The 16,150-nt window shown below is 34.8% G+C and overlaps 2 protein-coding genes across 5 annotated transcripts in view; one reads left to right on the top strand and one right to left on the bottom strand.

The window, feature by feature from the left end:
- Positions 1-3,803, top strand: part of LOC110107485 (histone-lysine N-methyltransferase ASHH1) — a 48,892-nt gene extending 45,089 nt beyond the window's left edge. For 2 of the 4 annotated variants that reach the window (XM_020837758.2, XM_028698548.1), the window contains one exon: positions 3,281-3,803. In XM_020837758.2, coding sequence (XP_020693417.1) covers positions 3,281-3,559 — 279 coding nt within the window. In that variant the 3' untranslated portion in view covers positions 3,560-3,803. Of the gene's footprint in view, positions 1-804; positions 864-1,913; positions 2,176-3,280 lie in introns of those variants that run through there. The other 2 variants (XM_028698546.1, XM_028698549.1) reach the window with 2 other exon arrangements.
- Positions 3,804-3,941: 138 nt separating this feature from the next.
- Positions 3,942-7,592, bottom strand: LOC110107465 (RNA polymerase II subunit A C-terminal domain phosphatase SSU72). Its single transcript, XM_020837736.2, has 4 exons — positions 7,242-7,592; positions 6,991-7,136; positions 4,501-4,619; positions 3,942-4,175 (listed from the first exon to the last, which is right to left on the bottom strand). Exons 1-4 carry the CDS (start codon positions 7,487-7,489, stop codon positions 4,074-4,076), a joined length of 615 nt encoding a protein of 204 aa, XP_020693395.1. The 5' UTR covers positions 7,490-7,592; the 3' UTR covers positions 3,942-4,073.
- Between the last annotated feature and the right edge of the window lie 8,558 nt (positions 7,593-16,150).

Raw genomic sequence — 16,150 nt, 5'->3', positions numbered from 1 at the left:
AGTGGATTTGAATTTGATTGGTGGGCTTGTTAGCATGAAAATTTGCCTGAGTTTAAGTTAGGTTGGGGTTTACATATATTGTAATACTTAAGTTAATTCATTGGGCTTAGATTCATTAGAAAGCCTGTGAGCAAGACTTAGAACTTCAAGGATGAGGAAGCCTAATAATGGGGATTTATGACCATACTTTATATGTAAGGTGACCCAATTGGTTTAGTTTGATGGGCTTGATGGCTAAGTGTTGATCTTATTAATTAGGGTGAGACTTCCACCTTTTGAAGGCCTTTAAACAGGACTTACAATGTTTAGAATCAGGAAAGCCTGATGATTTATTGATCGTGCTTGTTTGTGTTTAGTTCTTATAAAGATTATGACTTAGCCCGCTAGCCATAATGGAACTTATAAACCTAGCTCTTACGGAGACCTAAGATATAAGTTCACATTAATTTTTATATCGATGTAGGGTAGGGATCGAGGTTCACGATTTTTTTTAATTTAAAGGCCCAACAAATCAAATTTTGCAAGACATCTAGTATAGGTCTTGTTCCTTTATCAATATAGGGGTTTTTTTTACTTGTGCGTATTATAATCTTGCCCTGTAGACAAGATGGCCCGATGGGAAGAGATTAGTAAAACATGGTTAATTGACTTGATTATCATGAATATGACTAGCTCATATCAAAATATATTTGAACTTGAACTAGTTTGCATTTGATTAATGCATCCACCATGGATTTTTCTTGACTTCAGTTGGATTATACCAAACTTAATTTATTGTTGATTAGTCATTTGCACCTTTTGTAGGAGCTATTACTTGTGTTCAAACACAAGGTGGATTGACCAAGTATTTTCCTATTTTGGTTGGGTTACATCAAGGATCAGCCTTAAGCCCATATCTTTTTGCTTTAGTCATGGATGTTCTCACTAGACATTTGCAAGAGGATGTACCTTGGTGTATGCTTTTTGCTGATGATATTCTTCTTGTTGATAAGACTAGAGAGGGAGTTGAATGTAAACTTGAATTATGGAGGTCAACCTTAGAGTCTAAAGGTTTTCGCTTGAGTAGATCTAAAACGGAATATATGGAGTGTAATTTTAGTAGTAATAGACCTAGTGAGGGAATTGTGACTTTGGACGATCAAGTCATTAATAAGAGTACACGTTTTAGATATTTTGGATCTATTGTTCAGAGATGGTGAAATAGATGAGGATATTATCAGCAGAATTCAAGTTGGATGGTTGAAGTGGAGGAATGCATCGGGCTTGTTATGTGATAGAAATGTACCCCTCAAACTTAAGGGAAAATTTTATAAGATGGTAGTGAGGCCTGCAATGCTTTATGGTGCCGAATGTTGGCCATTAAAAGAGAAGCATAATACTAAGTTAAGTGTGGCAGAGATGGGATGCTCAGGTGGATGAGTGGCTTTACCCTTAGAGATAGGATACGAAATGAGCATATACGTGAAAAGGTTGGAGTAGCTCCGGTAGAAGATAAGATTAGAGAGAGTCGCCTTAGATGGTTTGGTCACATAAAACGGCGGCCTTCCGATGACCCGGTTAGGAGAGTAGAGGTATTAGATTTGACTTATGTTAAGAAAGGTAGGGGTAGACCTAAAAAGACTTGGTTAGAAAATATTAGGAATGACCTTTCTTTATTAGATTTAAACGAGAAATTGACTTTTAATAGGACACAATGGAGAAAAAAGATTCATGTAGCCGACCCCACGTAGTGGGATAAAGGCTTGATGTTGTTGTTATTGTTGTTGTTGTCATTTGCACCTTTGATATTTCTTTTAAAATTTGATTAGACAATCAATCTTTTGGTGTCAATTTTTTTTTAAGAAATCAATTTAGTCTTTGAATTCATTGTAATTGACTTCAAATTGAGTGATTAGTAATCCTTTAATATGTAGTTTGAAGAGGTGGAGGATTATGAGGGCATCAAAATCCTGTTAGTGAGGGAACATCATCCGTGGGGATATACTTACTGAGGGAACATAATTCGTGGGGATATAGAAAGTGCATAAGAAATTGGCGATTACATTATTGAGGATGAAGCTTGTAGGATTGTCATAGAATGTTAGAGAGGTGAGACTAATTTTTTGTTTTTTTAATGGAACTAGTCATCCTGTTTCACATCATGTTTAGTTCAATTATAAAATTTCAATTTAGCTCTTAAAAACTTTTGAAAGATTAACAACTTCACAACTTTAAATTTTCATCATTTTATCCTTGAGATATTACCACCTTTTATCATTATATTTGTATTCCTTAGAGAGAGAGAGAGAGAGAGAGAGAGAGAGAGAGAGATTTATGTATATATGATGTTGTAGAGAATTTTTTTTTGAAACCATCTTACAATTTTGGCGAAGAATTTTCCTTTTTTTCAAGTAGAATGAAGTTTCTTCAATATTTTTTCTTTTTTCTTAGGTATGCATTATAATAGTTCATTCATATCTTCCCCAAAATTATTTTTAAGCTAGCTTCTAAATTGAGTAGTAGAAGCACTAATAATATTTATAGCATCTTCACTCACTTATTACTAAATTTATTCAGCTAAAAAATTTAATCCTTCAACTCTATCTTATCCACTTCTATCCTAATCTTTTTTATTAATCAATGAGATAATCATAATGTATGTAATTCGAACCCATAAAAAATAAACTTATCTAAATACTGGGCCCTGGGTTCTTTCTTCGCCATATTCTTCAAAGCAGATAAGCTGAACCAAGAGCAGCGCCTTCTTTTGTTGTGTTTTGTAGTGCTGTATGAAATTAAATTAATATTTCATTAAAATAGATGAGTTACTTTGTACTTTAGACTTCGTTTGGGACGGCTTTCTCACAGCTTATTAAAGCAATTTTTTAGTATAAAAATTAAAATTTTTTATACTAAAAAATGGCTTTAAGAAACAATCAAAAAGCCGTTCAAACGAAGCCTTAGTTATATACATCAAGAGCTTTTCATTCTACATTTTCCACAAATCAAATTTACAATGCCAAACTTCAGAATGGAAAGTAGAAGAAAAGCATCACCAAACAAACCCTCGGTGAGATTCGGCTTTCAAAATTTCCGATGTTTATTGAACTTTGGCTTTGCTTGGGACGATTTTCTTCCAGCTTTTTAAAATAATTTTTTAGTACAAAATATAAAACTTTTGTCCTAAAAAATTATTTTAAGAAGCAATGAAATATATATCATGCAATCATTAAAATTTGTCATTCGGCACAAGAATTGCTGCTTCACAAAATTTTTTATTTTATTTTAATCATCTTTACAGGAATTGAAAAATCAGGCTACCTCTCAACTGGATTGTTTGTATGACGAAATAAGACCAGCTATTGAAGAGCGTGAGAGGGACAGTCAAGATAGCGTGTCAACAAGCATCGCAGAGAAGTGGATCGAAGCCAGCTGCAATAAGCTAAAAACTGAGTTCGATCTACATTCTGCTATCATCAAGAACATCTTCTGTACTCCCCGCAGAACTTGGAGTCCCCAAGCACAAGGGGCCTTAGAAAATGGTATCAAGTATTTAGAAAATTGCCAGTCAAGAGATTAATGAAGGCTCCGTTTGGGACGACTTTCTTTCTGCTTCTAATAGTTGTTTTCTAATGTAAAAATTTTAATTTTTATACTAAAAAGTTGCTTTAAGAAGCAGTAAAAATGCTGCTCCAAACAGAGCCAAAATCTCTCTAACCAGTAGTTTTAGGTTTTGTTTGGGACAGTTTTCTTTGCTATTTCATAAAATAATTTTTTAGTACAAAAATTAAAATTTGCATACTAGAAAGCTGTTTTAAGAAGCATATAATTGATTTAAATTTATAAAAGAATTATATAAAAGGCACCAAATTATTACTAAATGAACATTTGTAATGCTTATTGTAAGCTATTGATAAAAGAAAGAAGCATCCCAATCTTCACATATGTTCTTGGAATTTTAATTGGTTAATTTTTTTTTTTTCCATAAGGAAAAATACAGCTATAAGACTATTTGAAGTACAGAGCAGCTGAAGAAAATTGTCTAACATGAAGGGCATTAGGCATCAACGAAACTGTATTTGCATTGAAAGAATCTAGTAGAAGCAGATGCTATAAAGAAGCTTCCTATTATGCTGCTGCTCAAATGCAGCCACAATATCATCAATTGAATCTTCCCAGAAGTCCGCAGCTTCCAGCTGCAAAAGCATGAATGCAATTTCGTCAATGAACTATTACATACGCTATACTGCTTTTTAAAATAAAATTTTAGTACTAAAAAACTGATTTAAGAAGCAGTAAGATAGTCGTTCCAAACGAAGCCTTAAGACCAACGTTGACATTTCGGCTTCGATTGGGACGATTTCCTTACTATTTTATAAAGCAGAAACTATTTTAAGTAGTTCTAAAGGAAGCCTTCCAAACAATGAATCCTATTGATTGCATTTTCGAAGTTGATCAGCATAACTAAAATCTCTACAGCATAATACATTTTGGTGGCACTCATTGGAACAAAGTGATTACCTCTTGGCATAAATCAACAGCAAGCTTGGCTCCAATGGCAGCCTCTTCATGGTTATCTTTGACCTCCAAGTTGATTACGAGTACACTTTTCATTAATGAATGTTTCCGATTGTTCAAATCTGTATAAATGAGTACAAAGATCAGGATGTTCAAATGTTTATATAAAGAGAAAAATCACATCAAAGGTAGAATGCAAAAGAACAAGGGAGAATGTGGAGAGACTGGATGTTCAAATAAAGTTCCTTGTCCAAGTCACTTGATCACTTGTTTTTTTTGGAGAAATTAATCTGTGCGGACGCATGTGCGGATGCCGAATGCCGACAAGAGAAAAATCAGAATGTGCCACACCACCCCCTATTCGGTACAGTGGCTTGGTAATGTTCAGTACCCGGCTCGGTACTTCTGATCTGACGTATTCTGATTGGTCTCCGAACAGTAAACTACGTTCGACGTCCGGACAAAACAATCTCTGTTTTTTTGGCTATAGGCAATACCAGTTTGCTAATTGGCTAGTGGTGATTTGTTTATCTCAAATGGGGCCATAAAAAAGCTCATCATTCACGGGTGTTCGGCAAATTAAGAAGCCCTTGTTCAATTAATATGTCAAGTGAGCAAGTAGCACGAATAGGTGTTTTGAGCATGATTTATATTTTTAAAATTCACTAATCTGTTCATATTCAGCTTTTTATTTATTTATTTTCATTTGTTCAAAATTGGCTAGTGTTGGCTTGTATTTAGTTCAAATTATAAAGAGCCGAATATGAACACATTGTTCACGAAATATTTCAAACATGGGTCGAATACAAACACTACCAAACTGCTCAAGCTTGGCCAGTTTACAACTCTAAGCGATATGATTATCTTTGTCTAAGAGACTCCCACAACCAAAATTTTGAGTGCTTTCACATTCAATTTGACAAATGCATATAAAAATACATCAACTTTATGCACCAAACTAAGCATGAAAAACATTAAACATTTGCTGAGAATATAATATAAACAGAACAATGCAAACACTGAACCAAGCTAAAAAAGATTAGATATAGAAAAGTCATAATCAATACAATAATGAAGGAAAAAAGATATGCTTTTGCTAGATAAGGGAAGCGGTAGATGTAGCAAAGTGAATCAAGGAGATGAATTTGTGAAATCATCATTCACCCATCACCTCATTTTCAATTCCAAAATGATAATTTCCACTGTTCCTATTTATAGTGATGAAGGATAAAACTCACTATTTTCATTTCTTTTCCCATTTCCACGTAGGAGAACCCTAAGGGTTTTGGGTTTTTTCCTACTAATTGGTGGATCCCTTCACTGTCCCCAATGGGAGGGTTTACATAGTTCATAAAAACAAATCTTACCAATAGGAAACTTGAACCTAACTCTACTCAAACCTTTTTAATTCATCCCAACATTATGTGCTTGTATGTCTGTTGCTAAGTAATTTTTGATATCAAAAGGACCCACTCAAATGACAATCTAAGTGTAGCCAATTTACCCTCTTATGCAATCAATTGTGCTACACAAGAGAAGCATAAGATTTCCTAAACTACACAATGGGTTATCAAAATACTTCTTTTCATAACTATAGTATTAAACATGTTAAATCAGGAAAAAATTTATCTTGCATAAAATCCAAAAGTTTCAAGTAGAACCAACATAAGAGTTCAGCGATGAAACTTGAAAGTGTCTACAAATTCCATAACCACTACTATGAAACTTTTTCACCAAATACAACAATGACTACAACAATGAGATCTCTTCTCTAGTTAAATACTCATAATGAAAAGGATAGTTGCAAATGAAATCATGTTAATGCCACACTCCATTACCATCATAGAGTTATAATACACAATCACATCAAGATCCAAAGGCTAATAAAAACAATCAGACAACATCCATCATGAGTTATAATACCCAATCACCTTAAGATCCAAAGGCTAATAAAAACAATCAGACAACATTCTTGCAAATCCTTCCCTCCACAATTCAACATAAGAACAAAATCAGAATTACTCCATCTGCACGATGAATCAACCTCTAGTCACTAGCGAAACCCCAATATCACTTCCTCCCTCAATTTCTATTATTCCCTTCCCTCTCTCTTTTGATAAGACATTTCTCCCAAAGTGATCAACATCACCACCTCATTGTCCCCTTGCGATGCTGCACTACTTCCTATTGATGAAGTATCCATGGAATACTAGTTGTACATTCCAGCCACCACTAACCACTTATAATATACCTCATTTAATCATGCTTCGTAATCATTAACTACTACCCAATCAACTATCTAATTTAATTTTTCAAGAGTTTACATTTGGTGCTTTAAAAGATTTACGGAGAACTCAAGGATTAGAAGGAGATTCCTCTTGTTTGGTAAGTGAATCCCCAAATGCAATGGCTGAGCAAGTCCCCATGAGAGGATGATCTCTCCAATGTTATGGCTGATTGAGTCCTTATAATGGAAGCAAGTTGGAGACAAACCTTCAATCACCGTATCAAACACTTTCTCTTCAAATGTGAAGGCAACATCGAAGTAGCCATCGGCAGCGTTATCCTGCCAGCGCTGAGGCGCAGTCTTCACGCTGTAATTGCGCTTCAACATGGGCAGAATCCCGTTACGCTTGTACCTAAATCATTTGATTCCAGAAGCATAAATCAAACAATCGAAGGGTAAGTAAGTTGAGGGATTAGGGTTTTGAAAATGAAAGGCAGAAAATGGAAAGAAGGCCTACAGATCGGGGTCCCTGCGGCGGAGTTCGTCGTACATTTGCTTGTAAGGGGTGCCGAACTCGTAAACGTTGGGTTCGCGGAGGGAGGGGCCGGGAAGCTTCACATGAGCGCCGGTGCCGTAGGAACAAACGTCGAAGCCCTCGCGCTTGAGCAGCGAGTGAGCTTCCATGCTCCGGTTCTGGTTTGAGGAACAAATCATGGCGTACCGAAGCTTCATCTTCCTCTTTCTCTCCTCCTCTCCGATGAGCATCTCCAAGTTCTCTCGCCCTCTGATCCCCCGCCGGCAGGTAGATTTTTCGCTTTATTAAGAGTTGAGAAGGGATTTTGTCTCATAATGGTACGGAGAAATATAGCCGATGCTTCATTTCCAGAAGAAATATATCTCGAAGACTCGAAGTTTATTTAGGATTAATATTTTCTCTTTTATATTCTTAAATTATTTATTATTTATTGAAATTTATTTTAAAAAGCTCAAATTGATTTAAATTTAAACTTTAAATTAAATTTGTATTCAAATAAGATTCGAATATATTCAAATCTAACTTCAAATTTGAAGCTAAGGGCCCGCAAACTCGACCAACTTATGGATGTAAATAATTTTGTGATGCGAGGACTCACCGATGGGACCAACGGTATGTAAAGGAAGAATGGTTTTGTAATAGGAGCTCGTTGGGGAAGGTATCAGCAGGATATATGGTGTGAAGAGGCTTCATGTGGATGTCATCATAGAAATGTGCGAGTGAAGGAAGGCTCGAAATAAGTTTGAACCTTGTTTGAATCACATTCAAACAATATTAGATCTAACATCGCTCGATTCATTTTGAGAATTGTTTGAATCTAGTTCAAGCATAATTTGAATTTGAGTAGTTTGAGTCAAATTTTGTTGTGGCGGCTATGCAACGTATAGAAAAGAGGGGGAATTTGTCTGAAAAGAATATTCATGAAATTTTTCCTGATAAAAAGAAGAAAGTCATGAGACCATATCCAATTAAAATAGTCTAATCTAAAATTGAGATTCTAGAAGTACACTCTTCCCCTAATTTGGTCAAGATGAGATTACAAATATGAAATACAAGTTTGACCTTCTTTGAATGTGGTTGAGAATACTAGAGATGTGACGAACGGCAACGACGATGGTCGCATAGTGTCGATTGGGTGTAACAACCAAGTGATGATGATCCAACTACTACAATCAAATGATGATGATTATATAATAGCAAATGAGTTATGACAATTAGTCAATAGTGGTTGGAGGACAACAGATGGTCTAGTGATGATAATTGGGCAACAACACACAAGAAATGGTAATCAGGCTATGATGGTTGGACGCTATGGACCAACTAAAGATGATTGAGTGACAACGAGTACATGATAACGAATGAACTATGATGGTCTAGCATGATGGTTGCACGAAGGCCATCGAAGCAATAATAGTTATGTGAAGGTGATTGTTTGCAACTTCAAATTACTTTAATAAGAAGAATAAATGTCTGCTCATAATATTTGGGAGTGATTTTTTTAGTAAATTTAACCAAAATTTCAAAATACTATATTAAAATGTTTGTATTGATTCTCTCGATAAAAGACTATTCTTTCATAATTTAAATGCCTTAATGACCTTAGAGAAATTGAATGATTTTGGGCTTAATTGATTTCTCTCGTCGGGACACTCATTTTAAATATAAATAGGTATGATTTTAAAATCATTGAATTTTCAATTAATATCAAGATTTTTAGTTCTGCTTTATTTGACTCATTGGTTGAGTTGCAAACGAACCAAGCGTTCAACAAGCTACTTATGGCTTGACTCGATTATAGCTCGTTTGTGATCATTTGATCAAGTAATCAAACAAGCTTGAATATTTTTTAAAATACTTGATGGTTTAATAAACAAACTTGAATAACTATGTGTTCAACTCGTTTATGTTCATGAACAACAACATTTAAAGCTCGTAAACAACTTTGATATGAAGCTCTATAAGAAACTTAATAGCTATTTTTATGAATTAGATATGAAATGTTTTGCCAAAACCATTCTTAATAGCTATTTTTAAAAACTAAAATTTAAAAATAAATTTTAGATAAACAACTTCTGAAGGGATCCATATAACCGCCGGTATTGAGTTTACTTAACAGCGACGGTTTACGCAGTAATGAAGTATAAAATTTTAGATAATCTATGAAGCTCTATAAGAAACTTAATAGCTATTAAGAATGGTTTTGGCCATATAACCGCCGGTATTGAGTTTACTTAACAGCGACGGTTTACGTCGCCGGAACGCCGCCGGTATTTTTAATGTCCGGCGGTTAAATGACCGCCGCTATTACCGGCGGTCTAAATCTAGAAAACCACCGGGTGAGCCGCCGGTATTAACCGGTGGCGAGACCGTCGGGCAAACCGCCGGTAGTACCGACGACCATATAACCGCCAGTCAAAGCCGCCGGTATTGACTGTTTTTTCTGTAGTGCTTGATTCATATTCGATATAGAGATCATGAACAAACTTATTTATATTTAATGTTTAAAATTAAATATATTTCTTAAGATTAACTTGAATCCTTATTTGATATATTTTTACATAATTTTTGATTTTATTATAATAAATAATTCTTATTTTATTAAAAAAATAATTCCATTTTTATGTTATACTCTTTTTATTAGAATGGATTTGTCTATAAAAAAGAGGTATTTGTTTATGTTTATTAGATTGTTTGTTTAAAGTGTTATTGAACGAGCTTGTTCATAAGAAGAATAATTTGCTAAGCTTGTTGTTCGTGAACGGGTAAATTTGATAGCTTGAAAACACATACTAGATATACTCGTGAATGAGAACTTTGATAACTCGAAAATACTCGCTAGATATGTTCGCGACTAAGCTCTACAATAATTGTCAGTTATTAGGCTTGGTAAGACTCGTTTATTAAACTAATGAACATCTAGAAATAATGATAAGGCTCATTTATTTAAAACTCGATATAAACAAAATGAATTAAACACATACCAAACATGATTATCCATCATTTTAAATGAACCGAGCTTCAACACACACATTAAAAGTTTGAATCGAACTTGAACCAATTTTGAATAAGCTGATAATAAATGAGCTCAAACATTAACGAGCACCTACTCTACTTGACTTGATTCATTTGCAGCCCTACCACTAGAGACATATCACATCACTTTTAGTGTTCTGAGTTTAGTCCAATTACTTGCTAAAACTGTTAGCAAAAGAGTATTGAGAAATCCTTTTATCATTCCAAAATACTCTCTCTCTCTCTCTCTCTCTCTCTCTCTCTCTCTCTCTCTACGTTCAGCTCTCTCTCTCTACGTTCAGCTCTCTCTCTCTCTTCAAAGGGAAATGCGGATATTTTTAATATATTCCAGGTATTTGATGATGTTAGTGAGGGTAAGGGAAGAAAGCAATTAGTTCTCATTCAAAATTATACCACCATGGTATCCAAAGGACAGATAAAATCATAAAATAGATATATGGTAAACAGAGAACCCAATATCTCCCAAAGATAATACCGCTCAATTCAAGGATCAAAGAAAACTGAGAGTTGGGATTTGACCATCCCCAACTCGGAAGAAGGTGCAATTAGAAGAAGATAATTAAATATTTAAAATTTTTTATCATGATACAGTCTAGATAGAACCATAAGCAACCTTCTACGAATTTAAATTAGTGGCTCTCCTTAAAGAGATTAAGGATTTATTTGAGATGATTAAAACTTTTTTATAAATGTGATTATAAAACTTAGGGGTGTCAATATTTGACCCGACCCGAATCCGCCCTAAAAATTTTGGGTTTGGGCTGAATCGAACCCGAACCGGGTTGGGTTCGGGTTTTCGACCCGTTTCAAAAAATGTGTTGGGTTCGGGTTGACCGGGGAACTTAGAATGACCCGGAATGACCAAGCGGCCCGCTCTGCCCTCCTGCATCGAGCCGTTGTCGCGCGTGACGCTCGTCACATCGCCTGCCTGCCCTGTTGCGCGGCTCGCGCCGTCGCGTCTGCCAGCGAGTAGCCGCCGAGGTCACGTTTGCCTCATGTCACAGAGTGTCGCTGCTGCCCACTGCATGCTGCCGCCACCGAACTCCAGTTGCCCGCGATGTTGCAGGCCACCAAAGTCCCTTAAACAAGTGATTTCTACCGTTGTCGAACCCAAAGCAGGTCGGATCGGGTTGACATATGCAAAAATGGGTCGAGTTCTAGTTGACTCGAATAGTCTCGGGTCAATTCCGAGTTCGACCCGTGACCCGAAATTGACACCCCTAATAAAGTTGTTATTGGAAACGTAACTTTTCTGAAAAGCCGCCATAAAAAATAATTTCCTAACATAATTTTTTTTTTGAAGCTGAAAAAAATAAATATTATGATTACGATATAAAAAATAAAACAATAAAAAAGTTATTCAAAACATACCCTAAAATAAGAGATTTTAAAAAAATTGGCTGAGAGTAATTGCTTTCCCTTTCAATTGGTCGGATATCATTTGAAACAAATTATAACATAGAGCAACAATAGCACCCCACCAAAGCTTTCACATACACATCCAATGGGACAAAGCGTGACGAAATTTGTTAACGGGTCGATGTGAATGGTCAAACTGAGCTCGACATCTTTTCCGTCTTAGCCACAGACTCTCATTTCGATCTCGAAAGCTGTAATGGATCGATTAGACATCTCATTTTCACAGTCACTCTTCTTAAAGGCTTAAATGGTCCAGCCCATGTGATCCCGTTGCCTATGTGTAGCTAGCTAGAACCGAGAAAATTATTGAGAGTATTTCAACAATTCAACCAGAATAAATGTTTTATTTTTAATTAATTTACATACAAAATTCATTAATTCTAATAGCATGTTTGTTTTTAAATAAATTCAAATTTTTTTAAGGAAGACTATATTCCTTATATATTTAATAGACAAATCTTACTAGTCACTTGATCTATCATTTTGTAACACAGGTGGGTGCGTGCGGCGCGGGGCAGCCTCGGGCATGGGGCGCCGGTGCTGGCAGGCGAGGCAGTGTGCGCTGGCAGGCTTTGTCGCGCGGGCAGCTGAGAGGGCATGGTCCAGGCAGCCGCGGGCGGTGCTCTAGCAGGCGGGGCAGCTTCGCAGGCAGCTGATTTTAAATGGGTTCGCGGGTTGACCCGGTAATCCGTCGGGTCAACCCGAACCCGACCCGTTCAAACGGGTTTATTTCTGGAACCCGAACCCGACCCGTTTTGAAATCAGGTCGGGTCCAACCCGGATTTTTCGGGTCGGATTTTCATGTCGTGTCAAATTTTGACACCCCTAGTCGTTATTAGTTATGACAAGATCTTAGGAATGACTGCATACTGAGACTATCAACGAGATCGTTATTATGACATCTCGAAACCCTTAATAACGAAAATGAGTATAGAAAATTATGTTGAATAAAGAAAAGAAGCAAAAAGATGATAATTTTTACGTCACACTTTGATCTTCCAAATCTTTCTCTACTAGTGGCTAGAATTCCTTTGACGTTTTCATTTGCTCCAGTCAAATATAAAAAAGGAGATAGAGACTAAAAACCATGCCACATGATTGGTCTCTCTAGCCCTACACCCGTCCTTTTCGAAGAATAGGAAATAGTGCTCGTTAGAGAAGGAGAAGAAAGGACATCTACACTGTGCGACTGTGCGTTGAGTTGAATCTTCCTCTTGCTTGCTTGCTTGTATCATTCCTATTGTTTCCTTTGCTCTTCTGTGATTCACCTAAAAAGCAATGTCTGTTCTTCTTCTTTTTGCCTTTTTTAGGGTTTAGGAAAAATGAATTATATTAACTGAGCATTATCAAAAGCTACAGTCTCAGAAGGAGATTATGAGAGCAGGCTCATTTCAGAATGTTCAGTGGGGTGCAATGTAATGCCATTGATTATTAGGTAATGGAGAATAATAGTTGGAATTCAGGTTTTGATAAGAATTTCTATGTGACGTAGGTCTTCTTGATCTGTTGGTTTGGAGTTTTGATTATCATTTAAGAGGTTTTGAGTTCGAAGATTGCATATTTGTGATATGTGTGAAATTATTTTAATTGATTTGAATGTCTAAAAAAATGAATTTATACGTGAAAAGTGAGGCTTGAATCAGAGGTGAAGTCATGATTTTTTTTTTGCAGGGAGGGCTATGGTTTTAAAATGTTTTTAATATTTTTCATCTAAATTTGAATCTTATATTGGCAATTTTATTTTATTTTATCTTTGTTAGAGTATTTTAATATTAAAAATAAAATAAATGATGATAAAAATTTTATAATGAAGAGCATATGTTGTTTAGATTATGAACAATTTAAAATTCAATAATTAGGTTATGAATTTTATATGATAAGTGTTAATTCATGAAATTATTTGGTTACTTGTTGCGTCCAGGAGTATTCGCGGCGGTAGAGAAATATCATATTTAACATCTTAGCATTGTACGGAAATCCGGCACGCAATCATATTTAACGTCTAGCATTTATGAGACACCAAGATTTTTACGTGGAAAACCCCTGTAAAAGGGGAAAAAACCACGGGGCCTAGCCCAGTTTGAACGAATCCACTAGTATTTGCAGTCGATTACAAATGAGGTCCTTCCTGGGGAGAAGGCCTTAGCTTGATGTACATCTTATAGAGTACATTACATGATGTAAATACAAAGAGCTACTATCGACGTAGGAGGCTTCATGCTTGCCAAAAATTGCCTTGATCGAGCACAAATCTTCAGGCATTTTCAAATTGTCATCTTCCAAATTTAATTTCAGGACCATTTGAACTGCAATTTTAGCAAACTTACAGTCAAATTGAATGTCCTAATAAGACAAACCCAAAGACGATAAAATTGGTCTAATCTAAACCCAAAAGGCCCAAATCAAATGGCTGAAGTATATTTGAAAGTTTTAAAGCATTTATTGGATGACCAGATGATCTCTAAATATGACATTCTTATAGTCGAATTGAGTGCCTCGACGAGATGATTCCAACAAATATAATGTCTTGATAGTAGAATAGATAAGTAACGAGTCTTTAATGTATCCCTCTAGAATCTAATTTGAAAAAAATTCTTTCTTTTATCTTTTAACAACATCACCAGAGATATATAACTTCATTTATAAAAAATAAATAACATAAACATTCTAGAATTCAAAAATACAGACATATACAATACTCAATAATTGTACAATCACATTACATTCTTTCACTCTTGAGTACAATAGAATAAGTAAAACAAAAAGGAGCATAACTTGAGGAATCCTGACCAGCCTTAACTCCTGATCCTATGTCCTTACCTGAAAATATTTAAATCATATATAATTAGCTAAAAATCCTGAAAGGTTACCAAAACCTACAACTAAACTTAAAGTATGATATAGGAAAAATATACAAGATAGTTATCAAATCATAGCGGCAATATTTATATGATCTTTGAATTAGTGGAGAATCAATAAAACTCACATACAACTCGAGATTCGTGCCTGATCAAGATAATTTTGCGATGCCGTATCAAGTGGAGAATCAATAAAACTCACATACAATAACACCAAAGTCTATAAAATAATAAAATTGTATGGTATGAAAGAAGTAAAGTAGTATAGTAACAAAAACCAATAAACTAGTATGGGTGTCGAATCAATATTGTAATCATCATATCAATACTATCAATTAGTAAAGAAATTATATAAGTGGTAAAATCAAAGCATCAATAAAGTACTATTAAACTCAAATCAATACGGTAAAATCTTATAACTATGTACACATGTTATTCAATATATTACATGCTCAATATATTTATAAGTATCAGTATAATGAATCAGTAGTATCAAACAGTATCGATATATGTATTAAGTATAGTAATGTCAATGGCGTGATAAGTAAAGTAATAACATAATAGTAAATTCATACAATAAAAATAAATTCATATAATAATAGAAATAATACCACAATAACATCCATTTCAATAATCAAGCTACATAAGTAAGAATTTCTAGTTTAAGTGATATTTTTCCTGTGTTGTAATAGTATCACTGAACCGTAACATGATAATCATCTTCTTATAACTCTCAAATCATTGAATCATTAAAGGATAACACAAAACTATAATATTTAATAGAAAGCTCGTTAGCCCACCATCATGTATAAATTAATTAGTCTCCAGCAAACGTTAGTGAATAACTAGTCTTTAGTTATTTTTCTTCATACAAATATTATTATCACAGTACTATGATATAATAACGATCAATTATTATTCAACCACACACTCACATTAATTTTCAATGCATTGCAATAAATAAAATATAGTTAGACTAAAATTAGAAAGTGTTAAAATGTCCTAATAGTAGGCAAAAGAAAACTCTATTGAGCAAAAATTCATATTTTTAGAAATTAATTAAATAACGACCAATATTATTATCACAGTACTATGATATAATAATGACCAACAATGTCGTTACAATAGGCAACTTCTGTTTTGATTGCACACTGCTTCTCCTTTCCACTTCTTCGACTGACAACCGGGGAGGGCTTCATTCGACGACCCTACAGGCCTTGGACAATTGAGCTTTTATGTGTTGATGATTTCTTTGTCTATGTATTGGTTATGTAATAACTGAGTCCTGATGTTCTTTGTTTCATCTTTTTGAGCTTTTTTCCCTCCTTTTTGGATCGGTTTCTCTGTGTTGGAGATTTTCAGTTTTTAGTCAGGTGATGCCTGTCTATTACTTGTAATTTCCATAATTTTTGGTATACCTCAATATACGGGCTAAGCCCCAATTTTTCCAAAAAAAAAATAGCTACTGAAGATGATGATTTGGTAAGTCTGAAGATATTTATAGCTACATTATCATATTAGGTAGCCATTGCACATCCCATCATAATCAGTTTCTTTCCAACTTCAATTGAAAAAATTTCA

Source organism: Dendrobium catenatum, unplaced genomic scaffold (genome assembly GCF_001605985.2).
Source record: "Dendrobium catenatum unplaced genomic scaffold, ASM160598v2 fragScaff_scaffold_1105, whole genome shotgun sequence".
Lineage (NCBI taxonomy): Eukaryota > Viridiplantae > Streptophyta > Magnoliopsida > Asparagales > Orchidaceae > Dendrobium > Dendrobium catenatum.
The sequence above is the reverse complement of the archived record's forward strand: the minus strand, read 5'-3'. Positions and strand labels throughout refer to the sequence as shown.

Bases quoted from the DNA above. Each gene is read 5' to 3' on its own strand.
- LOC110107465 (XM_020837736.2), bottom strand. From the start codon at position 7,489: ATGCTCATCGGAGAGGAGGAGAGAAAGAGGAAGATGAAGCTTCGGTAC. The intron at 7,137-7,241 runs GTAGGCCTTCTT...CAAATGATTTAG, and splicing joins CGCCGCAGGGACCCCGATCT to GTACAAGCGTAACGGGATTC. The intron at 4,176-4,500 runs GTAATCACTTTG...ATGCTTTTGCAG, and splicing joins CTGTTGATTTATGCCAAGAG to CTGGAAGCTGCGGACTTCTG.